Genomic DNA, 27,662 nt, shown 5'->3' with positions numbered 1-27,662 from the left:
TCCTTTCTTGTTTGTGCGTTGCGTGCGAGCTGTTGAAATCTGTGTCTCTGCTCCGCTCGGCCGCGACAGTCCCCCCCCAACGCAATTCTGGCTACCCAAAGTAGGCTACCAGTGAAAACATCAACTTCTTTTTTCCCACCGCTGCGGGGGGGGGGGGGGGGGGGGGGGGGGGGGGGGGGGGGGGCGCTGCGGGGATGTGTATGCATAGTATATAAATATAATTAAGAAAATTGTTATAGCTCCAAACCAAAGCATCTACAGCACAAGTCAGCACATGTTCAAACACCAAGACAAATGTAAATAAAACGCAGAAATATTTATATTTTCAAGATCTTGGTGCTTTATTGTCCTTTGTGACATCACATCGTTGATACTGGCATTACAGGGTCAATTAGAAGCAGAGAAGAAAAAGAAAAGAACTACTATCTGGATTTCTGATACAGAAAATACAGTGTCTATGGAATGAAAACAGATCAAACAGTCAAAAACAAACCATGCTGAACACACACGCATTCACTCTACTGGCTCAGGCTCTCCAACATATTCCACTGTGTCTGTGGAGAAATGGGTTTGGTTCGTGTGTGCATCCTTCTCATAGCATTGTAAGAAGAAAAGTAAATCACAAAAACATTTGCACTAGAAATAATCCAAAGTAAAAAAAAAAGGGACAGCACCCAGGATATGAATTTGGACCAAATCAATCAATACTCCTATTCAGGCTAGCCCTCATTGGGGTTCTAATATCAGTGTACGATTCTTGGGTGAGAAATATTAAGCCTGAGAAACTGCACCTGAATGTGTAGGCCATAATATCTAAAGCCGTTTCATTCCAACATGCTATATGTCCATTTTGGAAAAATTGCACCACCTGAAATTACTCAATGTTTCAAAAGCACCCATAACGGCTCTTAAAAAGAGCCAATGTGTGCATCTATTGAAAGTATAGTGATTATTTGCCTCCAGATGTAAATCCCCTAAAAGAGATGTACTGTATATCTCATTGTGGAATGACAATCTTCACATACTATATCCATGTCCGCAATACCTCAGAATGAAATCAAATACAACAAAGCTTATAATAAGCAAGAAATGTAGTACTCTAAAGTCATTCATGTTGATCAGTTTTAAACGCAATGAAGATGAATGAACCATGGTTAACAATGTACACTGCTACAATGGTGAATTAAAAACCATGTGACTTTTTTTCCATATTTTGCTAATGGCAATGAAGGTTAAGATTACCAGAGTCACAAAAAAAAAGATTCAAAACAGAAGATCAATGTCCATTTAAAACAATAATGACAGCATCAGTCGCATTTAAATCCATACCAAATGCTCATGATCATGGATTGTTAATCAGATGCAGTTTCTGATGAAACCATGTTCAGTGTTCCTTTAATAGCTTGAATAGTTTTAATGCTCCATGTCTTTCATTGGCTAGGTTACATAGTTAAGTAAAACTTTCTGCTGCATGTCTGCTCAAGTGCTGTTACTTTGGCTAGTTTTGCCATCAGAGGTTACAAGGAACGATTTGGGGATCAGTCCATTTGTGTTACGTTTTACAATAACATTAACAACATTTATCCACTTTAACCGCAGCATCCCGATTATGGGAAGATTTTGGAATTTCTTCTAAGATCTCCTAAGCTCTACAAGCGAATATAACAGATCTACAAGCTCACATGATGTGAGATTGTAGATGGCCTATTTCCGCCATTTGCTGTATGATGGAAGTATATAGGTCTTAAGTGGTTAAGAGTGGGTTTTCATTGTCAACAAGACAATATAATTGAAGGAAAGGGGGCCCTCATTTGGGAATCATGAGATGATTGGATTTTACTGCTTCAAAAAGACAAAGATCTACCAAACTATCTAGTTGAGAAAAATAAAAGACATTCGCAAAGTTTGTTGAGCTACATGTCATTTTCCACAACGTTTCCCAGCTTGGAAAACATAATTTTCAAACAAAACTTTTGCCTCACTCGGACACACGGATGCTAACTCACCGACTATAAACAACCACGGCTTTAAAAGCATGAAATTGACTCAAGGAAACATGAAACATGAAAAATGGAAAAACAAGCCGTGTTGATGGTGGTTTCAAAGAGTCTGAATTGTGAAGTGGGGTTATTTGTATGTGAACGATACGTGGCAGTCAATTTCTTTACCCTCTTTTAAAGTTCGCCCCATTTCATTTTCACTCACAGTGTTTAGCATGTCAAGAAAAGTCCCTCTTTTCCTTCACTCGATTGTCCCTCATTTCATCTTTAACATCATTGTCTTCTTCGTACATAATTTGCTTTTAGGTTCAGCATCAACAGGATCCATACAGACGGACATGTAGAGGTGGTCTTGTGGTAAAGCGGGATGCCCCTGGATAGCTCTCTCTGTTGGATGTAAAAGGGGCTAGACCGGGTAATCAATGATATTCCTGATACCTGAATTCAGCTGTGGAAGTTTATCGATGTGATTTCTGGATGTTGTTGGAAGGAAGTGCCTTTGTGTCACCAACGGTGTGGGGGTAAACATGTCCTTTTAAAAGAAAAACAATTAAATCCACTGAGAGTTTAGCAGGACCCAGCTTTATCTCCATATCAGCTGAGAGCTCAGTCTTTGAACACCATAGTCTGGGCCTATGAAGACAATAAACATAACCTTCCCCTTCACCTCTATAGAGTGGTGTCACCCAGTCATATATCCTCAGGTGCTGAATGCATTTCCATTTTCTAATCCGACCAAACACACACCTTTGATCGGAAAGATGGAAATCACATGGTGTAGTACTTGAAATGAAGAACAAAAACAAATGATAATACTACACTCGGCACATCCGTGGTATGTAATTGGGACGCCAGCTGTAAAGTTAACAAAGTTTGAGAAAGCTTCAGCGTCTCTGCTGGCCGTAGACAGGGAAGGCCAGAGTGACGTTGAGGGAGTCGTTGTGCTGAACCAGAGAGGTGTGTTGGTAGTGAAGGACAAGCTCCTTCAGGGAGCCATAAAGGTTGTAGGGTTCGGCAAAACCGAAGCCGGTGTGGGTCTTGTTGATGACACAGTGCTTTACCTCTCCATCCACACTGGAGAGCAGAGGAAAGAGAACAAAATTAGTATTGCTGCCATTTGTATGTGTGTGTATATATACCAGTTACTAAGAGAGAGGGAGTATCTCTCTACCACTCTGGACAGACAGATGGGTATATAAAAAAGTCTAACATTACAACAGACAGACACCAGCCAATGATCCTTACACAACGGAGCAGGCGTAGCAGCCAGGCTTGCTGCTGTCTCGGACCAAGAAGGTTCCATCTCTCTTTCCTCGGAGCAGAGACTCAGCCTGGATACGGTTAATGTTCCCCAGACGCCATAACCGCTCGTCATGATGGGGGAGGTCCTCTTCATCCTCAACCATGCTGTACTCACTGGAGACAAGACAGGGAAATCTCTGTTAGAGCATGGTAGACATGGGAACAGTAACAGACAGATATGCATACAGACGCATTCAGTCCAACCATCAAATATTGCTTGCTATGTCTCTATTTTATTGATGAGGTTTCACAGCCGTGTACCACCCCCAAATGTTTTGTATTGGTCGAGATGCGCTTTGCACCCATTTCCAGAATACAGCAGAAGTTTTATTAAGAGTGAAGGAAATTGGATGTTCAAATGGCATTGTGGACAGACAGACAAGACAGTACAAACAAAGCAGCGGCAGAGAGCAGTCTGATGCCATGCTAACTGGGGTTGAGTTGAGCCATATTAATGTTTGATATTATTGGTTTGCACGCTATCGAGTGGTCCAGCTTATGCCAAGTAGAGTTTCCCAAATGAACTTCCGTGGTTCATTTGAAGGGAAGACTGTTGTATGAGTATACTCACTCCTCTGTGGTCTCGTTCTTCAGTCCCAGCCATTCGTTCAGTTTTCTCTGCCTCACTCCCTTCTGGGTCAGCCACCTGACACACAAACATACACAGTTTATAACATAGAACTCAATGTTGTTAAGCGGTCTGGTTGTTTCTGCAACCATAAAAGCATCCTTTGAGTAGAGTCAAAGTACATGAAGAGGGAGTTAAGGCAAGATACTGCCGGGTTATCATCACTTATTAACCGTGCACTGATGATGTAAGTATGGTAATGCTGTAATCTTAACATCTAAAACTATATGTTAAGACATTAACTGAAAAAAGATCTAAGCTCATGTGCCATGCATGGCTGAAGGCAGCTGTGAATAGACAATGCCATGCATTGAAACCAGTCTGTGTTTAAAACATACAGACAGAAGATGTCTCCCTCTAGTGGTTGTGTTCAGAATATTATGTACCCATTACATGCCTCAGTCACTGCATGTGTGTTCTTACAGTAGTGTGTGTGTGTGTGTGTGTGTGTGTGTGTGTGTGTGTGTGTGTGTGTGTGTGTGTGTGTGGCATACATCAGGTATTGGTCTCTGGTCTTGCGGAGCTGGATGAGGTCAGGTTTGATGCTGTTCATCTTCTTGTCAATCTCTCTGTAGTCCGACGCCTGCTTCTTTAAGTCCACCTCTAGGTGGCGCTTACTGTCCACAATCTCACTGATCCGTGACTTCAGCTTGTCATAATTACCCATGATTCTTTGAAAAAGAGGACAGGGTAAGGAAGATTTATTTTTACGTTTAAAAGTTGACATAATCGACTTCACGTCAGCCAGGCTGAACAACAACTCTTAACTGTGATATAGACACGACTCACGAAATATAATTACAATTTAGACATTTAAATTCTGAAGAGTTAAGTCTTTACCATATCCTGTCATGAGTTAGTGCTTAAAATGTCTACCTCTGGATCTCCTTGTCGTTGCCCTCCCGGCGGAACTTCTCAATGTACTCTTTACTGAAGCGCTCCTGTGTCTGACACTGCTCCTCAAATATCTTTATGGTCTCGTTAAATGCTTCAATGGCTGTTCGCTTCATCTGGATCTCCTGTTGGACAGAGATGAAGGAGGGAGGAGGTGATTGAGAGATCGGTAAATGTGCAGAGCAAGAGCAGAGGCACAACAGAGGGAGAAATTCAGAGGAATTAGTAGCCTTTGCATAGTTTACATGTTTACCAAACAGCTAGCTATACCTGTAATATGGGTAATTGTAGTTTGTGCTGTGAGGCAATAAACATTGTACAATGGAAGTCTACTTGTACAGGAATAAACATGCTGCATGCTCTCACCTTCTCGCTTGTTTTCATTCAAGGGATAATTTCACTTTAAAAAATATATTTGGGTAATTTTATCGTCTACTCAGGCTTTTGGGAGCACGCCGGACAGTTGCTTGATTCAGAATTTAGATATTTGATATTAATTAACACATTGTTCACTTACTGTACAACCTTAGTTGTTATTTTTCCAGAACAGTGACCATATATTCGTGTATATTATTTCTTGTTGTAAATAGATTTTCTTATTTGTGAAAGCTTGAGCTGTATGTGCTCGTGTGTGTTTTCCATGCCATTACAATGAGCTCTCCTTTTTGTATCGTTTCTCCATTTAAAGAGAGCTTAGAACGTTGTAATGTTGCATGTACCTGTGAGGTCCTGGTATATTCTTCGTACAGTCTGTCGTACTCTCGGTTCTTCTCCTGGTACTGCAGATGGTACTCATGGAGTTTCTTCCCAACAGCTTCAATACTGTCCTCCTTCACTACCTGGTCCTAAACACAGTTTCATCATCATTTATTAACAAACATAATGAACACAAGATATCTCAACAGGCTTCATTCCTATCTGCGACATATATCAGCTATGTAAATTAAACTACCACACCAACCTGCTGGTGCTTGGACACGGGGTAGAGTAGCTTGACGTCCAGTTTAGGATTATACTGGGCCAGAGACTCATGCCGATAGTGGTTGATGAGCTCCACCACTGAACTGAACGTCAGAGGGTCAGAGAACCCATATTTCCCCTCCCGGTGGAAAATCTTTATCAGTTTGTTGTTGCCTCCTTTCCTGTAGAGAACAGAAGATGAGTTTAAAAGTCAAATGCATTAATCTGGTCTCAAAATACACAGGTGATCACTGATCACCAAAGATATGCACAATAATACACTGATGGCCCTGGATCCATCCGGACTACTCAAGATGCAAAATTAAATGATACCGATTACACCTTGAAAACTCAAACTGTCCCTTTTAACTTCAAGGTATTGTTTTGCTGTATCACACAACAGTACCAAAAAAGATGAACAGTGAAGTGGCAGTTACTGAACCCTGAAACACCATTGAGCTTATAGATAGTTCTAGAATATCGAGTTTGCAGAAGCTTCTAAAATGGCAAGCTTGATAGTTCTATAACAGCGAGTTTGTATAAGCTGATAACAGGGTTATAGTACAATGACCTGAGAAAGCTCTACACCAGTAAGCAGGCACTGTGTTACAGCACTGCCAGCTTTTTGTGTGTAGTGGTCAGACGTGGTACTGATGCAGTATCCTGGCTCATCAATGATGGTTAAGATTCAATGGGTGAATTGCATATTATACCAATACTAAGAGCATATACGCAACACTAAGTTGACTCTAGAGGCTGTGCTGTTCTAACAAATAAACATGGGACTGACATTGAACACATGACAATTTAATTCATAGAAAAGTTTTGATTTGAGTTTTGCAAAAGGGAGCGTGGTCTTAAGATAAGAAGATTTTAAATCCTGGTCTCTATGGAGCTGATGGCGCCTTGCAACAGTGAGTTGTAACAATAGAGTTGTAGAATAGTGAGTTCTAGCATGGCATGTATTCAAAGTTACTAAAGAAGTGAACTGACCTCAGGGTGAGTGTGTAGTCACCGTGCATCTTGGTGGAGGCATCTCGGACCAGAAACGTACCGTCAGCTGTGTCTCTCAGCTTTTCATTCACCTCCTCTCTGCAAATCACAAACGTCAAGACAAAAGGTTGTGTGAATTACTGTAGTGTCGATATGTATGTTGTAGACTCGGTGCTATTTTCGTTGACAAACTATGACGAAAAACGTCCGGCGACTGCCATATTTTCACTGACAAACTAAATAAAAGCTAAGCTAAGCTAACTAAGACTAAATATATTGACAATTTCGTCAGTGAGGGACTAGTGGAGATGAGATCCAGTAGAACTAAACGACAAGTTTGGTTGCACTAGTTAGTAGATATACAGATTGGCTATTTTCAGCATGCAACCAAGAGTAAAATCAGGCAATACGACGCCATCAAAACCTGCCAAAATACGTTTTGTAGACAAAATCCAGTGTCAATTTAGCAGACTAAAATCTAAATGAAACTAAAACATTTCAGATGACCATAATATGACTACAACTAAATTGTATTCAAAAGACTATGACGAAAACTAAATCAAAGCTTTCTGTCATAATTAACACTCATTGTAGTACGTGTGTGTAAAGTCACCTGGATATGTCTCCCCAGTACCATTCGGAGTCCGGCAGGGACATGCTGTTGTTGAAGATGCTCGGGACTGGAGTAGATGGCTTGGCTGGTTTAGGAGGCAGAGCTGAGATGGAGACATTGAACAACAATTTCAGCAAAGGAAGAGCTATAAATATATTATATAGTAGTGATAATAGAGTACCACAGACGAAAAACAGTCCAAGTCCAAATTTCTTTCTGACCCCTCCACGAAAAGGCCTCGTTGTCCTGAAGCCTTATCTATCATTTATACATTATGGATCAATAGTGTGGACTTAGACTGTTTTTCGTCTGTGGCATTCAATTAGCAGCCCAATTATGTCCACCAGAAAGGCAAGGGGGAGATTATGTTTTCGTCCTGTGTGTGTGTCTGTATATCTGTCTCTATATGGTATAGATTCTTGTCCTAACACAAACCTTAAATGCCATTGACAATGAATGGATAATTTATGTCATGTGTATCTGAGCAAATAGGCTATTTTTGTTAACAAATAGTAAACAATGATCACGGGTGTGATTTTTCTCCTTCTCAACTCGCTCATAGGGGTCAAGTAAGTCTGAAAGGTAGGACGGAGCAAGGCCGGACCTAGCCTTGAAAGTAAAAAGTAGAATGTTAAAATTAATTCTAAAAGATAGGCAACCTGTGGAGGGTGGCGAGGATGGGAGTAATATGGTCGAACTTTCTTGCACCTGTTAGGAGGCGGGCTGCTGCATTTTGGACAAATTGTAGTCTGTGAATAGATTTTTTTGGAAAGACAGGTGTAAAGGGAATTGCAATAGTCTAGGCGTGAATAGATGAAGGCGTGGATGACTTTGGTTAAGCCGGGGCGTGAGAGGAAGGGTTTTATTTTTGCAATAGTGATTTGTTGATTTGTTGGCGATGATGAATTTAATACATAGGACCACAATGAAAACAAGTCCCCAGGACTTTTAGCCTACATATCTACATGCTTGACAGTACGGTACAGTCTGTACCTGTATATTTTTGTCTAATAAAAGTATTCAATCAATTGATGTCATTACATCGTTACGGTGCAATCATGGAAAAGTAGTGTGGCATGTTGTCATCACTAGGAGGGCAAAGTATGCTCAACCCTCCAATGTCTGTATCCTGCATGTAATACTGAGCAGATGACAACCAAAGCTCTCTATAATGATGTTCTGTTGGATTGTTAAGGTCAATACATGCTCAGATTTGTTTTTGGACAGGCTTTCCCCAGCCGGGTCATACCAGAGACTCTAAAAATGGGGCCCAATACGTCCCAGCTTGGCACTCAGAAATTATCAGGGTTGGATTGGCGGAAAGTCCCCACGACAATGCGACATTCTAGCGTCATGTCCAGGGGTTGTACTTGTACATCAGGCTGCCTCACACTACAGAAACAGGAGATAGGCTCATGCCCTGTGGGTCTCTTGGCTCGGCAAGGCTCACCTACAGTACCTACCCAAACTAGTTCGGACAACGTCTGAAAAAAAGCTAAAAGTTATCTCATATTTCCGAAAAACGTTCGGACGTCGGATGGAGCATACGGTATATTGCACTTTATTCCCTTGTGTCAATTGTATTTGTATTAGCATACATAGCCAGTCAATAATGAAAGGTTGCGATTTAGCGATGAAAACAGTGATACAACAAAAGTCATGTACTGTATGTGCATTGAATTGAGAACAAATTTGAATATAAAACACAATAACATTTTGGTAGAGGTTTGGGTTGTGTAGCGTATTGGCTCCCCCCCTTTGCAATGCAAGTCCATGAGGAGACCATTTTGGAATATCCATTTTTTATCAGCAGAGCAACTATTGAAAATATCTCAATATTTGGAGTTGCATCATCATTCACAACCCACACCTCTAGCAAAATATCATTATGCTTTATACGAGATATTCAGAAATCAGAATCATAGGGATACTTGAACTTTGTGTTTTTGGCATATTCTGCATGACATTACTAGAAAGTAAATTCAAGCTGTGGTAACTTAACAAATCTTCATCTACTTCAAAGAATTGAATTTAATAATTTATATTCTGGTGTTAATCCAATGTCTTGTTGTGTGTAAAGTTGAATGTGTTCATGTTGTGTGAATATGTGATGAACTGATTAGCAATGGTCAAGAGGTGCACACGCATCCACAAATTGCAACGGGTGCAGGATCCAAAGAAATACATAAGAAAGGAGAGAGGAGATCCACACACCGTTTTAAAAGAGTTTTAAAAGGACCCAAAATAATTTATTGACAACAGAGCGGACAAAAAAATACAACGTTTCGGACTCACGGGCCTTCGTCAGGTATACTGAGGTATACCTGTCAATAAATGTCAATACATCATTTTGGGAGCTTTTAAAATGGTGTGCGGATCTCCTCTCTCTTTTCCCATGAACTGATTAGCCTACTTCAATAAACTGTGGGGATATACGTACATCTCTGATTGTTTTAGTTAATAGATAACAGGCAACCAAGTAGATTGTATCCCTATATAAATCAGCCGTCTATCACATGGTACTGTGATTCCCAAGTCCTGGAACACCCCCTCCCCTCGCTTCTTTCCCTCCCTTTGGATCTACACTAATCTCATTCATAGCCTCTCTGGAATCCGATTTACTGAATTCCTGTGTAGCGACGACGTTAATCCACGTGCAATTAGTTTTTGCTGCCCGATATTCACTTTGTGAGTCAGTGGGTAGTGCAGAGTAGGTTAGACTCTAAACAGACAGAAATCTTGAGAATATTAACCAATAAGAACACAACTACTTCACATTCACAAGGACAATAGGTTGGGTGTATAATAGACAGCGGTGCACATTACTGGTGCGCCAGTACACATGCGTTGTCAAAATGTTTGCTGCACGGTAGATCAAAGGCATGCGAGGCAACAGCTGAGAGACAGGAATTTAGAGAATCCTGACAGGCACTCAAATGAGATGTTAACGTCGTTAGCGACCATATTTACAATATGAAAACCATGCATTTGTAGACACTAGACCACAGGAAATTACATCTGGCCACAAAAGATCACAGGATCTACTGAATGTGAAGGGGTGACATTCAGTAGATCATGTGATCTTTTGTGGCCAGATCAGGTCTAGTAGGACTATAGTAAATACAAAAATAAATTGCTGTAAAAAATTGTGTAAAAAAAATACATATTTAGCCCTATGTTCGATTGCCCCCACCCCCCTGTCAAAAATAGCTAAAACGAAAGAAAGCAGCAAATGAAAACAAATAACTCATATTTTAATTTCTCTAATAACAACCTAAAACATGAACCTGATCATAGATTATCAAGTACAATGTCTGTCTGTCTGTCTGTCTGTCTGTGGAGCTAATAAAGTTAACCGCTGGACCAATCAGCACCAAACTTTGTATGCACGCTTCTCAAGTACTCACATATATTTAATACTTTTTAAAATAGTTAACTTAAAATGTTCTAATGGAAGTCTATAGAGCGTCGCAGTCCCGCCCCCTTTCATGACGATGCCTGGCCCAGGAAATTAATCAATTTTCCCATAGACATTTCAAAAAGTATTTATTTAAAGACCTTTTAAGCGTCGTACGAAGCCAACTCGAGTCGTGACAAATCATGACCACACACAATATTTTGGACCAAACAAATAATTACATAGAAGGAAAAACAAAAGTGTTGTAACCTGCCGTTTCTTCTACTTTCTAATTCTTTGTTTGGCCCGAAAATTTGTGTTTGTCATGATTTGTCAAGACAAGAGTTGGCTTTGTCCGAGGCGTAAACGTCTTTAAATAAATACTTTCTGAAATGTCTATGAGGAAAATGAACAGAGAATAATTTCCTGGGCCCTGGTAGGGGGCGGGACTGCGACGCTCTATAGGGGCTGTGATCATGCTGAAAACTCATCATGTCATAGATGACATATTGAGTATATTTACACAGCGGCCATTTTGCTCTCACGTCATATTTGGGGTGGCATTATTTCATTAACTTAATAGCAAAATGGCCGTCGTGTAACTGACAATATGGTGAATTGTTGCCACACTTTTTCTAGTGAGATCATTGTAATTCTGAGGCCTTGGCTTGTGGCAGAGTCGTCGTTGATCGATTTGGGAGATGATGGGGAATTTAGCTCCTTGGCCTCCTGGAAGCATGCACAAGAACTATGACACTGATTGGCCTAGTAGTTTGCGAGATTAGCTGTGGACACACAGACGGATAAACAGATAATGGATGAATGCATTGAATATTCTCAGTTTCAAACACATTAAAGATTCCCTCTGACATGTAACTTAGTTTGCAGGTCTGTGATTCTGCACAGCACCATAATAATTTGTACTGGAACTGGAAGCCTTCTAGGAAATGCACGTTGCGCTGTAAATGCTGCGTGCAAGAGTCAATATTGTTAAGATATTTGGCTGTAGGTAGTCCTACCTGAGCTCTGCATGGTTATGTAGCATAGAGTCAATATTGTTAAGATATTTGGCTGTAGGTAGTCCTACCTGGGCTCTGCATGGTTATGTAGCATAGTGTCAATATTGTTAAGATATTTGGCTGTAGGTAGTCCTACCTGGGCTCTGCATGGTTATGTAGCATAGGATCCTCTCTGTTCCTCGCATGGCCTCGCCCTCTGCCCTCAATCCCTCCATCTCTCCTCCTCCTCTTACCTCACCGACCACCACAGCATTATAAGTGTGTGTGTGTGTGTGTTTGAGGTCTTCAGGGGTAAATAAATCTAGGCTCTAGTCCTTCTTTCCACACTTATATCTCTGCGCATCTCTCGCAGCCCTCTTCCATCTCTGCTCATGCGGCCAAAAACACACTAAGCTGAACACTGGACAGATGCAACACACGCTGGGGCAGAGAAGGAAGCAGTTCCACCTTACCTACAGTATGCTTGCTTACGCTGTAGACACTCTTCTTTCCTGTCCTCTGCACTGCGCTCTCTGTCTCCCACTCACACACACACTCTCACTCTCTCTCGCTCTCTCTCTCAATGCATATTTCACTCTCTCCCCAAAATCTAACCTGCTGCAGTCACACCGATCCCGATGGTAGAATGGACAGTTCAGACATCAAGAGACATTTCTAATCTCCCATTGTGAATCAAGCAAGCTACTCTCTGTCCTGCTGTCCTGTGGAGGCAACTAAAGGCTAACAAAACATTTTGTTCTGTTCTGACTGTTCATCTCTAGTGATAGAATACATTTTTTAAATACTAGAGAGAAGAAAAGGTCAAATAAAAAAATACTAGAGAAGAATAGGTCAAGCGCTTCCCTTCACCCCACGTTTTCTTCGTTACGGTTTAATAGGACACAGATTCTTCTCTTCCCTAATAATCCATTTGACTCTCAGTCTCCCCTCTGCTGCTGTGTTGTCTGCAGGCAGACTGAGCCTCATTTCAAAGCCCAGGGGAACGGCTTGGAGATGTGTGACATCACTACCTGACCCAACCAATCCTGCGACAGCGGTGATGTCACCAAGGCAACACCCCCCACCCTGGCCCTCCACTGCTGCATCTTTCATGTCCTCCAGAACGATGATGTCATTTGTCTTGGCCGCCCAGCTAGTTGCTAGGCTAAAAATGACAGTCAGAGACTGACCAGCTGGCATGATATGCCAATATGCCATCACCTACTGCTTGTCTGACTGGATGCTTGTTAGGCTGTCTAACTGACTGACTGGATGCTAGGCTGTCTAACTGACTGACTGCATGCTAGGCTGTCTGGCTGACTCACTAGATGCTAGGCTGTCTGGCTGACTCACTAGATGCTAGGCTGTCTGGCTGACTCACTAGATGCTAAGCTGCCTAGCTCAGTGGTTTTCAACCAGCGGTCCAGGGACCACCAGTGGTCCTGTAAGAGGTTCCAGGTGGTTCCCAGCTAAATGATGGAGAGTTGGTAACCAAATGGACCCTTATGATCTTTAACTCTTGAGATTGTAACTGGTTTCATTAAACACTCTCAAGAGTTACATTATTGTTAAACATCTGTATTACTTAATTTACAAGACGTCTACACAATTAGAGAATGTAGAAGAATTGTTATTTTGATCAACGTTTGTCTGTTATCTCTCCTATGGTACCATATATACCATATATGGCAACATCAATTCAGTATGGAATTGTGCAATGTATGCAAGGACAACAAAAATATTCTTTAGTATGGTGGTTAGGGTTAGGGGTGGTCTCGGGCCCAAATGCAGAATAAATAATGAGCCGTGATATGAAAAAGGTTGAAAACCACTGGTCTAGCTGACTGACTGGCTGGCCTGTTTGCTGACTAACTGGTCCTGTGGATGGCCGTTGGCTTGGTGGTTCCAACTATTTTGCAGTGTCTTTTTTTGTCCCGTGCAAATCCTTACCTCAATCTAGCTAAAATGGTCACTGTTCCTTCTCCCTCGATCCTCTCCTTCCTAGTGTCAAAATACCTGCCCGGGGCAGTACTAGAGAGAGATGTGGACATACGACGTGTCTGAGACAATTCGGCGCACTACGACAATTTTATAATATGCAAATCTGTTAATAAACCTATAGTACTTTCCAAACCTGCTGACGAGAGATACAAGACTAAAAACACATGGACGGACAAACAATAGGTCCACTTGGGTTTTAGGTGATCTAGCTAGCCGAGTTAAAGATTACAATTGTGCGAGCGACACATGTTAGAGACATAAGTACACATTTAGTACAGTACATATACACACAGACGAAGGCTAGTCAAATGGCACACATTTGGCTATGTTCAGACATATGTGTGAGAGGGTGGATGTAGAAAGTGTACACTCAAAACACACACACTACCTGGTGCAGCCTGGTTCATGTTGAGTTCGCTGGTGATAAGAACCTCCAGAAGCTGAACGAGGGGGTCCGGACCTGACTCACAGCTGTTACCACAACACAAGACGACGGACACAAGACACACATACTGATTAACTGGGTATGAGATATTTATGTTTGTGCAGTTTTGTGAGAGATATTAAGATTAGAAGCTTTTCTTCTGCCATCCTGTCCCTCTATAGTTTAGGACAGAAGTGAAATCCCAACTCTTTATGTCTCCATTTCCCATATAGCCATTTCAACTGTGTCTCCATCTTCAACCCACTAAGAATCCTTTATTAAGCAAGTAGCACTGAGCACTAGACATTTACATGTACATAGTACTTCTGGATATTAATATAGGTCTGTAATATAGGTCTAGAAAATGCACAACCCATTTTGATCTAATTAACCAACATAGTCGATACACTATCTACTATACATGGGAGAAGTGGTACCCATACTCATTCTTTGAACTCTATCTCCGACCGAACCACACTTTTACCACACATCTCTATATGCAAAATAAATTCGGCACGCTCCCCGAACTGACATAGGCTATTTTTAAGCCGTTCAAGTGTCTTATTTACTCTGCAAATATTACTTTTATGAGGTTCTCCTACACGGAACACGCAATCACTGCTGCCCCAACACGGTCACAAACAAGCCCAACAAGCCCACAAACAAGCCCTTTAAACCACGCTACTTACATACACTACAACTCGCTTACAATTCGCAAACCTGGCAACACCCTGCCTCTTACGTCACCAGCTCTGTTCTGTCCGTCGAGCTCACACTCTGTCGCAGCCATCTTGCTTTTCTTTTGGATGGGCGAGTAAACACTTCAAACTTCCTGGCCATGTAGAGTACGTTGCTGCACACATACTGACGCGATGGCGTCATTATTTCTTCCCATAGTGCGTGGCGAAGTAGCTCTGGGATGAGTGCGCGCATAGCGCGCACGAAATTCTAGTATATAATATTAGTTATTAAGATATTGTATATAATTGTAACTCATACAAGACTGCAGTGTTAAAGTAGCTCTCCATCGCACAGACTTTGGTGGCAGTAAGTGTTGGAAGGGTCTGTATGTTGCCGAAAATGTGTTGAATGGGCAGTGGGTAGACTGTCGCGTCTGGCTTTCAACCGTCGAATAGCAGCAGGCTTGTTGTGTTTGAAAAAGACATCAAGCCTTGCATTAATGCATTCAGCAAGTTTTTTTCAACACCTTCTAGCCGACCGATCTCCTGACTTAATTCGACTGCCAATCTGTAGTAATCTGTATATTCTGTTTCGTGGAGAGCTACCTCTAGATGCTTGTTCCGTTTTTCAAAGCGACTGCCAGTGCTTATTTCTAATATGAGATAAATGCTGCTTTTTAAAATATAAGACCATAACTTTATCTTTTGGGGCCTTATACAAGTGATGTATCAAATATCTATATTAACAAGTGTAAACATGTCACGTGCGAAAAAGATGAAACCAATGAACCAATGAAAAGATGTGGCCACAAACCAATGAAAAGATGTGGCCACAAGCCAATGAAAACATGTGCGCACCCGTCACTAGCTCTCAGTCCCTCCCCCTCTGCCTCCTGGGATCTCATCTCCCTCTCCAAGTCCGCACTCCGCAGGAGAAGAAAAAACACGGAAGAAGAGGAATTGTCGCCTCACGATTTTGCTTATTCCTTCTAAATCTCTGTATATAAAATATAGCTCAATCAGCGAATCTTTTAGTTACATCAACATTGTTCTTCGACAATAGTTGTCGCGCGCGCGTGTGAGAGGGACGGTAAACAGTCAACACTTTTACTAAAGAAAGAGGCAGCGATGGAGCCATAAGTCCATATCCATAAATTCGGGGACATAAATTGCGCAAAATACTCTTAAACATGACGCCAGCAGCCTAATGCATCCTCCTAGCTGTTGTGTGCTAAGCTACATTATCACACGGAACCACAACCACAACAGTCAACACGGCAATGACCAGGGTTGCCACATTGACTGAGAGGGAAACCAGCAAGCAACCAGGTCTATGAAAATGTTAACAGGCCAGATCAAGTCAGAAAATCCGAAAATAAATCTAGAATAAGCAACAATATTGCTGACTGTCAAACATCATTGTCCAATGTTGTTTTAGAGCAGTGGTTCTCAAACCTTTTCATGTCATGGACCACTAATATTCTATATATATATAATATATATATATATATATATATATATATTTACTATATATATATAGGCTACATATAAGACAAACGCACATGGAATGGGAAATAAGAGGGGGGGAAATGGAAATGGTAGGGTTTTATTTTTGTTGGTATTTGACTTTGCTACTGATGATTGTAAGCAACAACAAGTATTGCATTGTGTGTTCAAGTAGACAGGCCCTTTTTGATGTCAATCAATCAAGTCATCTCACGTCATCAAAAATCGTTTTTTATATTAAAATTATATATATTTTTAGGGGCATGTCATGTGGTCTACCTGCAAAGCCTTTGTAGATCGTGATCTACCATTTGGGCACCGCTTAACGTCAGATCAGAGGTTTTGTCGGCGAGCGCCAAAAATGCTCCCCGACAGCATAATCGGAGCAAATACCGGGCAGTGTGTACGAGCCATAACGTGTTGACTACACTACACTACACTAATAAGGACACATAATAATAACTAATAACCCATCCGTTACTACATGTGGAGTCAACTCACGCAATTACCTTCTTCCCATAGTGCGCTGCAACGTAACTAGGATGAGCGGCCCGTCAGGGCTGCGAAATTCTAGTGGTAAACGATAAACAAAAAGCTTTGTTCTGAAGCCTTGGCTGATAAAAGAGCTTCTAGGAAACCACAAGACACTAAGACAGTGGTAAACATTTCCAGAAAGAAAGATGACTGTTTAACTTTATTTAGACACGGTTCAACTTGTATGCTCTGTCGATAAGGAAGCGGTTGGCTTCGTTCACAGCGTTGCGCTATAGAGTATGATACAGTTGCTGTGTCCAATGTTCATGATGTGCTCAATTTGTACAAATATGGCATCATGCTATGCTATGGTTAACCGCGTTTAATTGCTAACATTCCAAGGTGTAAAAAGGGCCCATCACTTAATAAGCTCTTAACAATGTCTGTAGATGTGTGTGCATGTGTGTATGGCATGCACACATGTAACCCCCTCTCCCTTTCCACTCACCCAGACATCTGCATGAAGAGTGCGTTATACTTGTGTCACTGTGTGTGTGTGGGTGTGTGTGTGTGTGTGTGTGTGTGTGTGTGTGTGTGTGTGTGTGTGTGTGTGTGTGTGTACACACTAACCTGGCAGGCGGTCTGAAGACCAGGGGACTGAAGCACTCAGCGAGGCCCTTGGGACTCAGCTGGTTCTTGGAGCTGTGAAGACAGAGCCTAGCCAGGTGGCGAGCCAGGCTGAGGAAGGTGAGGCCATACTGGGCAGGGCAAGCTGGGGAGCTGGCTACACCACGCAACACCTGGGCACACTCCTCTGGGTCTCTCACCTCTGCATGAAAAGGTATATTGCTTTTTATATTGTCCCTTTTCAACATTGTCCTTACATAGGCCTACAAGCTCTCAGCATGTAGTGAGACGTAGTGAGGTTGTACATATGCTATTTAAGTGAGTGTGTTAATAAATATGTCAGTTATCTTTTGTATATTTAAGTTATTTGTCACATCTTCCCTGTGGACTTTTTGTTTATGAAGCCTAAAAGCCAAAGAGAAATGTCATTTTGAAGCCAAAAACACAATTAAATCGTGATCGCAATCATGACAATGACTATTCTATTCTTACACTATTATTATAACGTTTCTCTGTTTAGTTTGATTTGCTTGTGAGAGGCTCTGACCTTGCACGGCGTGGACCATGTCTGTCTGTAGCACAGTGGGTAGAACCGGCCCAGGCAACTCCTGGAGGAACCTCACTACCCCGTCACACAGACACACCAATTCCAGCTGCTCCAGGTCTGAAAAGAAGCACACCTCAGTCCGTTAGCAGAAGACACATGCTTCCTGAAATAGCTGGAGGGAAACTGGGATTTTATTCACATTTAACCAACTTTAGTTTTTTTCAACCAAGGTTCATGTTTTAGGTTGTTATTAGAGAAAGTAAAAGATTAGTGTAATTTTTTTTTCATTTGCTGCTTTCTTTTGTTTTAGCGATGTTAGCTATTTTTGACAGGGGGGGGCGGGGGCATTCGAACATGGGGCTAAATACATCTTTATTTACAAAATATTATGGCGATTTCTTTTTTTATTATTTACTATAGTCCTACTAGACCCCAAGAAATTACATCTGGCCACAAAAGATCCCAGGATCTACTGAATGTGAAGGTAGCCTACACTGTGTGTAGGACACACTGTGTGTCACAGGCTCAATGTCAGTTTGACACATTCAGTAGATCCAGTGATCTTTTGTGGTCAAATATAATTTCTTGGGGTCTAGTAGGACTATAGTAAATAATAAATCACTATAAAATGTTATAAAGAAATACATATTTAGCCCCATGTTCGAATGCCCCCGCCCCCTTGTAAAAAACAGCCAAAATCCCTAAAACAAAAGAAAGCAGCAAATGAAAAATAATTAACACTCATCTTTTACTTTCTCTAATAACAACCTAAAACATGAACCTTGGTTGAAAAAACTAAAGTTGTCCTTTAACAAAAGGGATTAGGAGCCAGACCGATCTATCAGTGTGGCCGATATATATTAGCCATAATTCGACTTTCTTTTTACTACATCGTTGCCAATATTTTAACTTTTTAAATTTATTTTAAATAGCAGATCTACAAGTAAACAACATGACATTGTGTACACTTATAATTATAGTATCTATCTTGCTTGTGGTGCTCTTCCAAGGTGGATCTGAGAACAATCATTCATTTATGTTCACATAGCTGTTGCATAGGATGCAACAGATGCTGCATTTACCATTTTGCAGTACTGTGGTTGGTTAAATGTGTTTCTGTTTCTGACCACCTGAAGGGGGATTTGAGTTGTGGGATCTTCAAAGCATCCTGGATGCATTTGCTCCTGGGCTTTATGCCTACGAGCACAGCTTGTACTTCATTGCACAAAGAATGTGCTGTGTGGTACGGCCAACTGTACTGTAACTGTAACTAATGCCGGCCTTACCACTAATCCCCTTTTCAAAGTATTTCACTGTCGCAAACAAATTTCCAAGGCAGGGCTCGAAATTAACTTTTTTACTTGGTAGCACTGGTGCTCCCAAATTCAGAATGAAGGAGCACCAGAAAAAAATTAGGAGCACCCACCAAAATTTTACGAGCACCAATATGTAATCGATTTTTTACATTCATTATTATTACACTTGTAGCCTACAACAGTGGTTCCCAACATTTTTCATGTCAAGCACCCTCAAATTGACACTCATTAGCCCACGGACCCCCATTTGAAAATATATGCCAGGGACCCCCATATGAGAAGATTTTTACGGCTCTAGCAGTGATTTTCAGTTATTTACATTTCAAGGACCCCCAGTTTGACCTGAATTAGGCTACCGTTCCCCATTTCTATCTCTGGGACCCATAAAATCAAAGTTAATTTAACTGAGTGTACAAATGTACAGTGAAATTGGTTTACCCATAGTATGTAGTATACACTCTCAGAGTTTCAGACCCATAAGGGTCCATTTGGTTCCTAACTATCATATTTAACCGAGGACCCCTAGGGATCCCCGGACCCCACTTTGGGAACCACTGGCCTACAAGCCAGTTTGTATGAGATGCTATTTTTGTGGCAATAAACCAGTTGAAAATATAATTAAATTCTAAATACTGTCTCTGCTATAATTTCTGAATGTGTAAATGGCTACAAAACCCTTTGTTTTATGTAGGCCTGCTTTTTGATTGAAGTAAAAAAAATATATATATATATGTATATATACTGTATATATTTATGAGAAGTTATTTTCATAACGTCATCATAAATGTGTGTGTGTGTGTGTGTGTGACTCCACACATTCCATTCAATTGAGCCCTTTTGTTGTCTCTCACAGCTGAGGACCTCAGGTCCAGCTGATGTTGATCACCCGATCAGTCCACGGACTGACGGGAGGTTAGAGGAAGTAGAAGAAGCCAAGGAGATATTTCTTTAAACAATCATAACTCTGGACAGGAATGGACTAGGAACTTACTTTTTTTTTTTGACATGCTCAGATCTTTATGCTCTACAAGTTTAAATCATCTCGCGGGACGGAACCGGCCCGCGACACTTTCGGTCGCGATCGTTTTGGTCGCACTACAGTAATTATATGCAGTAGCACTGGTGCGCCCAGTTATATTTTGAGATCGCACAGATTAAAATTCAGGCGCATTTGCGACCAAAATGGTCGCTATTTCGAGCCCTGCAAGGTCTAAATATTATCATGAGGGTTTTGCTGGAGTTGTGGTGCTTTACAGTAGTCATAAATCATGTCTTAAGTCAGTCTTTTGGTAGTCTTTCTTGACATTCCGATAAAATCATACATCTTTAATATTATCAATGTCTTTAAATCGGACCGGACCCAAACATCTGGCATCGGCCGGGCACTATGACCCATACATTGATGAACACATACACATAGTGAACTCACCTGTATCAGCTAGCTGTCTGGTGTCCAGTCCTCCTCCACTGAAGCTCTTGTACAAACTGGGACTCTCGACTCCTGAATTCAGCACAGATAGATTGTTATGGGTGTTACCTGTGAACAGACAACTTTCTGTGCATTTTAATTACCAAATAAAATGATTCTGTAGCTTGTAGAGTAGAGCGTGACTCAATGTGTGTGTGAGAGAGAGAGAGATTATGTATGTGTCTTTGTTACCTCTGCTCTCTATAGCTTCCATCAGTCTGTTGAGGAGAGGGGGTGCCGTCTCTGGAGGACCAAACTGTTCTGGGAGGTCTGGTAACACACAGCCTGGATAACACAGAAACACGTTGATTTCAACACAATGTTAAATGTTACAAGCCGTTGTGCTTGCGTTATGAATGGGACTGGGACAATAGCCACATTAGTGTGCTTATGTGATGCATACTGCGGGGTTGTGCTCACCAGTGTATTTAATTTAATTTAAGCCGTTTTTGCTGGTGTAACAGGAGTGCATATGGTACATCATTGTTTAGTTATCATCAGCCCTGTGTATGATCACAGTTTGAAGTTTACATGTAGCCCACTGGTGTTGACCACAAGACAGAAAACACTTCTCTAGAACCGTTTCCAACCAGTGGCTTGATACCCCAGAAAAGTATTATGAGATGTTCTGACAGGGTTCGTAAACATGAAACCATTTAAATAGAGCGCCCAAGTCCTGACGTCACTCGCTCGTCCCCTCGATTCCCCTGGTTCACGGAAGTAATGTCTCTATGGAGAATAACATGTGGTCATCTTAAAATCGTTTAATATAAGCGTTGTGGCCCAAACATTGTCAGGGAGGTGTCTCTGTATTGTTTGCGAACGTTAGTCACTCATATATGATACAGTCTGTTTCTAGCGAAAATGTAACTAATTCAGTAGCAGTAACATTAGTGTTGTCTCTCAGTCAGTTGATTCTTCATATCCATATGAGTGAAGCGGCCTGGATGATTTGTTTATTTTTCAAACACAGTTCTTATATGAGGCAGTCTAAAATCCCCCTGTGGGGAATGGGGATTACAATGCAAATAAAAAGTACATGAACCAGTGGATTTGCACCCTCTACCGATATTGACGTCAGACTTCGGTGCTCTATAGAGTAATATTAAAAGAACACAAATGTTTAAAATCATGCAAAATACAAACTGCTTGAGAACCAACAGTCTAGATAACATCAAGTCATGTAATAATGCTATACAATAAGCCCTGTGTGTTTGGAAACATTTGTACATAGGTCTGATTTCCTTCCTGTGTTCTATGGTAATGATGATGAAGTCAGATGACAACTGTGAAAACCAGCACAACTTTCTCTGTGTGTGTGTGTGTGTGTGTGTGTGTGTGTGTGTGTGTGTGTGTGTGTGTGTGTGTGTGTGTGTGTGTGTGTGTGTGTGTGTGTGTGTGTGTGTGTGTGTGTGTGTGTGTGTGTGTGTGTGTGTGTGTGTGCGCGTGTGAGTGAAACAGCAGAAAGTCAAGAAACAATCAGTTGCAGTATGTATTCTTGCACAACTGTGTGCCCCAGTTTATGCACACGTCTGCATATTTGTTTCTTTGTGCAACACAAGTTAATAAATGACAGGGTAGGTGCGTGCATACAAGTGAACAGTGTAAGTTAGTGGCAGAAAGACAAGGCCAAAAAAAGAAAGACAATGAGATAGACAAAAGAAAAAACTGCCAAAGAGAGAAAGGAAAAAGTTACTCTTTAGCATTGGCGTCAAATACTCTGTACCTCAAACACAAACCAACAATCTACTGCAACTCAAACAATAAGATCACATGAAAAGCTCAAGAACGTTGTTAAATAAACACCTAACGTACTGCAGATGGAAGATGTGTGGTGTTCAGTTACCCAACACAACTCACAGTGAGTGAGGTGTTTTCTTGTGAGTGCGTTTCATTTCGTTGACTTTTAAAAGGCAATAGGAAAGGGTACAAGGGTGGGTCTGAATCATAGTTACTATACAATTAGAGGTTGCAGATTTAAATCCACTTTGGGACCACACATGAGTGATGTTTCTAAAGCTCATTACCTCAAGAGTTTAGGCTGGAGTTGTGTACTGTAATAGTATACTATTATAATTATAGTATACTGTATATCTTGCTTTTGGTGCTCTCGTCCAAGGTGGATTGGAGAACAATAATTAATTTAAGTTCACGTAGCTGTTGCATATATGGATGCAACAGATGCTGTATGTACCATTTGGCAGCACTGTGGTTGGTTAAATGAGTTTCTGACCGACCACCTTAAGGGGGATTTGAGTGTGATCTTCAAAGCATCCTGGATGCATTTGCTCCTGGGCTTTATGCCTATAAGCACAGCTTGTACTTCATTGCACAAAGAACGTGTACTGCCAAATGTACTGTAACTGTATAACAACTAATGCCGGCTTTACACTAATCCCCTTTTCAAACAATTTCACTGTCACAAACAAATTTCCAACGTCAAAACAAAATCATGAGGATTTTGCTGGGGTTGCGGTGCGCTCCCCTCATCTCAATCGAATCGTTTGGTGCACAGTGGTGAGTGGTCAGAAATCTCAGTCCGAGCTGTGTTGAGTCGTCTTTTTATCGTCTTGACATTCCGATAAAATCTTTAATATTTAAAATACTTATTGTCCCAAATCGGTGCTTTTAAAACGGTGCCAGAACCAATACAATATGGTACCTATTCGGTTCTATAGTTATCGGATGTGGTGGTACCGTTTCTTGTATGGTACCGGTTCTCTGTACTCTAGCCTGGCGCTATTTGGCGCTGCACTGCGGCGACATGGACATAAGGGCTACGCTTATGCGGCCCTTTGTCTAAGACAAATTTCTTCCTCGGGAGACAAATAATAAAGAACCTTGAAACCAGATGAATCTGCCACAGGAAAAAGATAATCTCTGGGGAGATTGGTCTGGCACTCCTCAGTTTGAATTACAGTTTGCTCACCCCAGAGTTGTGAGTGACCAATCAGAGCCCACAATTCAAAGTGAGACTTTTTTTTGCTGCGACATTGGAATCCGTTTGCAACCGCCCCTTGGAAATAAAATAAATCTTCCGCACCGAAGTTCCAGACTAATATTTACACAGTGATATTAGTCTGGTCATGCCATGGTTATCTGTACTCAACCAACCCTACTTATAGAGTACCAGAATGCATGTGCATACCAACCCCATTAATAGACATTTCTCATGGACTGGTATGCTCGGACAACAAAATATGACTGTTGTGTGAAACTTCTAGTTGTCTGCTCAACGTCTGCCAAATATCTGTGTGAACCCAAAGGGACCCTGAGCAGATGTCCAATTAGGTGTTCCATGCAGCAGTCATTCTTTTGTCTTTTTGTCAGATTGTTTTTAAGTGAAAGTGGTTACATCTGTAGGTTTTATACATATTTAATCAATAAAAGTATTAAGAACATGTGACAAATAACTACAATGGATCCATAATGGCCAAACTTGATCACAGCATGGGTACAATAATATGGCTAAGACCTTTCTAAGAAGAGACAGCCAGCAGAAATACTATATAGAAGAAAAGAGTAATCATTTTCTTGTCCTTTTTAACTCTGTATTAGTATTGGCGAATGCTGAGGGAAAAGGATTGGTGATGGACATTGGCCCCAAAAATCATAATCCTGCTCCCATCGGAGCTTCCAAATCTGCTCTATGCAAACTTTTATAATGTGTCAGTGATTAAAAACTCTGTGACTTATGACACATTGTTTAGATGTGAGGGGGTGTCAGACTAAAAGTATTCACAAATTATTTTCAAAGTCTTAGTAGGTAGATGAGAGACTGTAATAGACTTTAGTCTTTTCAAAGTCTTCTTGTATGGTATGCATGATTTATACTCTATATAGACACAATAACACAAATAATGTTAAAGTTAATGACAGGCTAAATGGGCACCTTAGCTTAGAGACCTAGTTTAGCATTAGCAAACGTATGCTCTGTTTACTCACATTCATACTCTGACTCGGAGTCAGCCCTGGCAGAAGCTGCTGATGCTGGTCTGGGTGGACGGGGCTTAGGAGTGGGGGGAGACATTCTCTTCCTGCCCACAAACTCCACATATGTCCCCGGAAAGTCTCCCTTCTCCTATTGGTCAGCACAGGACAATACATACCATTAATCAATAATATTGATATATTATAAAATAGGCTAGGATCTACTGTTTTTGGTATTCAGTTGTGTAGTGCATGTTATACTTTCTTGTTTGACAGAGAAAATCTCGCCGGTGTCTACAAACGCTGTGATGCGTTGTGAGCTTGTAAATTCAGATTGGCTATCTTCGGTGTGCGACACAATGAGTAACAGCGTGTAAATCAGGTGTTAGTAGTCGAGGATGCTTGTGAGCAAAATTGCTGCCCGGGTTTGATTCAACTGTATTGTGTGAATTATGAAGCAGAGGGTTGTTGACAAAAAAAATTGTTCAGTCAACCGTAGTACCTGGTGTTAAGTAAATTGCTTGTATTGTATAAACTGGTCACTATTCATGGATGTATTAGCATTTTATGATTTTTATCAGACAAACGATGATGTCCACTCTTTGCTTAAAAGCAATGATCAAATACAATAGAACAAAAATGAAACAGTATATTTTACCTGTGTGGTTTCATTGAAGCCAGGCAGCCAGCCAATCTCCGAGGGCCTCTCCTCGGCTCCATTGGTGCAGCCAAGGGCCAGCAGAGCCCCTTTACTGACCAGCAGCATGTCCCCTACATGGAGGTCTATGTCCTCCTCTCTCTCCTTCTTATAATCATAAAGTGCCCTGTACTGAAAACCCTCTGAGCTCATCTTGATATGTCAAATACTATTATTCAATAATCAATATATATGGCTGTACAATAAACCAACAAAATAATCAGGTTTTTTTGTTAATAAAAATATGTGTATTATTTAGCCTGAGATTGATGTATAGGGAAACAAATAGTTACTAGACTAACTGTCACTGAGCATGGCTGTCTGTCTCCCCTGTCTCCATCTCCACTCAGTGTGTCCCGACTCCTGTCATCCCTCTAAACCAGGTGACAGCCTATCAATCAAAACATTCCGAACACTCATGTACAGAAGTCGCATCAACGGTAAAGGCCACATCTGTAGGCGCGTCGGGCCACCTGCAACAAGACAGTAAAAGAAACACTGGATTATTAACTAGATTATGTAAGGCTCCGCTGCGGACCACGTCCGCGATTACGTTGAACCCTGGCGCTAGCTGGCCAGTCATCATGAGCTTGTGAACGGCAGTTTATATTGAAATAATGGAGGAAGCGTTCGTAAATTGAATCCTTGTGCTAACATTGCAAAAATATGTCAAATCTAGTGTAAAAACGTCTCCTTGCAGACAATTCCACCAGGGGTGTCAGTCTGAGTCAGACATTACAAACACTGTGCACAAGCTCAGACACCAAATGGCCCCAGGAAGTACAGACGACAATGCATGCCGAGCTTTAGCAGGCAGCAGCAGCAGCTTTAAAACCCACCTTATTTATTCACCGTCAAACTCTTCAGCACAATAACCAACGGATGCCATTACGAAGCGATGATTAGTTGCGATATCCAATTCTTCTTTTACAGTCCGAAACAATGCTTTATTTGATCGACTATTTCCAAAGCGAAAAGGGGGCTCGTGGCTCGGCCGTCTGCTTTACAGATTATTACAACGGGGCAGAAGGCAGGCTCGCTCAGTGACGTAACATCCGGTAACCTAGTTTTCATGCGCCAGGCAGAGAAAGAAAGCTGTCAAAAGAATAGAACAGACAGAGACGAGAGCCGCTCTGCACAGCAACAAAAGACTGGCACTGCATTATACTGTATCCATTCATGCCCATTTAGTCCTTCCATATTCAAGAATCTCTTTTCAAAAATGATTATGTACACTCCTAGTGTTTGCTTGGGGAATTCTGGATACATACACTGTGTGTGTGTGTATGAAGTGACATTTATACTAAAACTAAACCATGTGATTGCTGCAGGCTCACTACAGTAAGAACAAGCTATAGCCTACTACATAATAATCACACACACATTGGTTTAATAGGGTCACATTATATTACATTCCCTTTACTCAGTAATCCATCCACCCTATTTTAAGGATACATTTAAAGAACACAGAACATGTTCCTTCCTAACTCCACTCTCCTGGATCTATTTTCAGCTGATTGATTAGTTGAAGTATTTATTAACAGATTGGAGAATTACAGTACATTTCAAGCACAACTCAATACAAAACTGTTAACTGTGGACACCATAAAGCATTACACTTGTTTACAATAGGGTCCACCATGTTCAATTCATCATAGCTACACTGCAACTTGCCATAGTCCAATCATTCTCTTATTCCACTACATGTCCTTTTTGCTATAATGCACATGTATAATATCCCCCACCCCTATCCTCCTCCTTTCTCTCTTCCCCATGTCTGGGTGCTGTCGGGTAATGGTAGTTACTGTCTGCGACGTCTCCTGTGAGCTGACCTAGAATCAGCGGATGAAGCTTACCCAGATTAGACCGTTTCACAACCCAGCCAATAAATGTTGTATAGGCCTATGAAAAGCAACACAATTAGCTAAGAATTTGCATATAATGTATTCATTGTTATTTGTTACTGCAGCATCTGTAGTCTGAAATACCTGGTACCCCAGAACACCATCTCTAACCATTACAACTGGCCTGGGACTAGGACACACCAGCTGACTTGAACTAAACCAGACTATAAGTAAATTATTTATTCATACATTCAGCATTCTGCAAGAAAGCAAACCGAACCCATGTTCATCAATTTCAACTGTCATCTGAGTCTTCAGTTCTCTGCCAGGAAATAGGCCGATCCAGTGCAGACAAGACTGCTT

The 27,662-nt window shown here is 41.2% G+C and overlaps 1 protein-coding gene across 1 annotated transcript; it reads right to left on the bottom strand.

Moving 5' to 3' along the window:
- Window positions 1-322: 322 nt before the first annotated feature.
- Window positions 323-26,464, bottom strand: LOC308317432 (phosphatidylinositol 3-kinase regulatory subunit alpha-like). Its single transcript, XM_080766420.1, has 17 exons — window positions 26,295-26,464; window positions 25,417-25,928; window positions 24,774-24,909; window positions 21,021-21,113; window positions 20,790-20,861; window positions 18,045-18,161; window positions 17,501-17,699; window positions 14,175-14,257; window positions 7,391-7,493; window positions 6,778-6,876; window positions 5,786-5,966; window positions 5,544-5,669; window positions 4,807-4,949; window positions 4,425-4,601; window positions 3,874-3,948; window positions 3,246-3,416; window positions 323-3,074 (listed from the first exon to the last, which is right to left on the bottom strand). Exons 2-17 carry the CDS (start codon window positions 25,606-25,608, stop codon window positions 2,885-2,887), a joined length of 2,157 nt encoding a protein of 718 aa, XP_080622546.1. The 5' UTR covers window positions 25,609-25,928; window positions 26,295-26,464; the 3' UTR covers window positions 323-2,884.
- Window positions 26,465-27,662: the final 1,198 nt, after the last annotated feature.

Source organism: Protomyctophum bolini, assembly GCF_963924005.1.
Source record: "Protomyctophum bolini genome assembly, chromosome: 6".
Lineage (NCBI taxonomy): Eukaryota > Metazoa > Chordata > Actinopteri > Myctophiformes > Myctophidae > Protomyctophum > Protomyctophum bolini.
The sequence above is the reverse complement of the archived record's forward strand: the minus strand, read 5'-3'. Positions and strand labels throughout refer to the sequence as shown.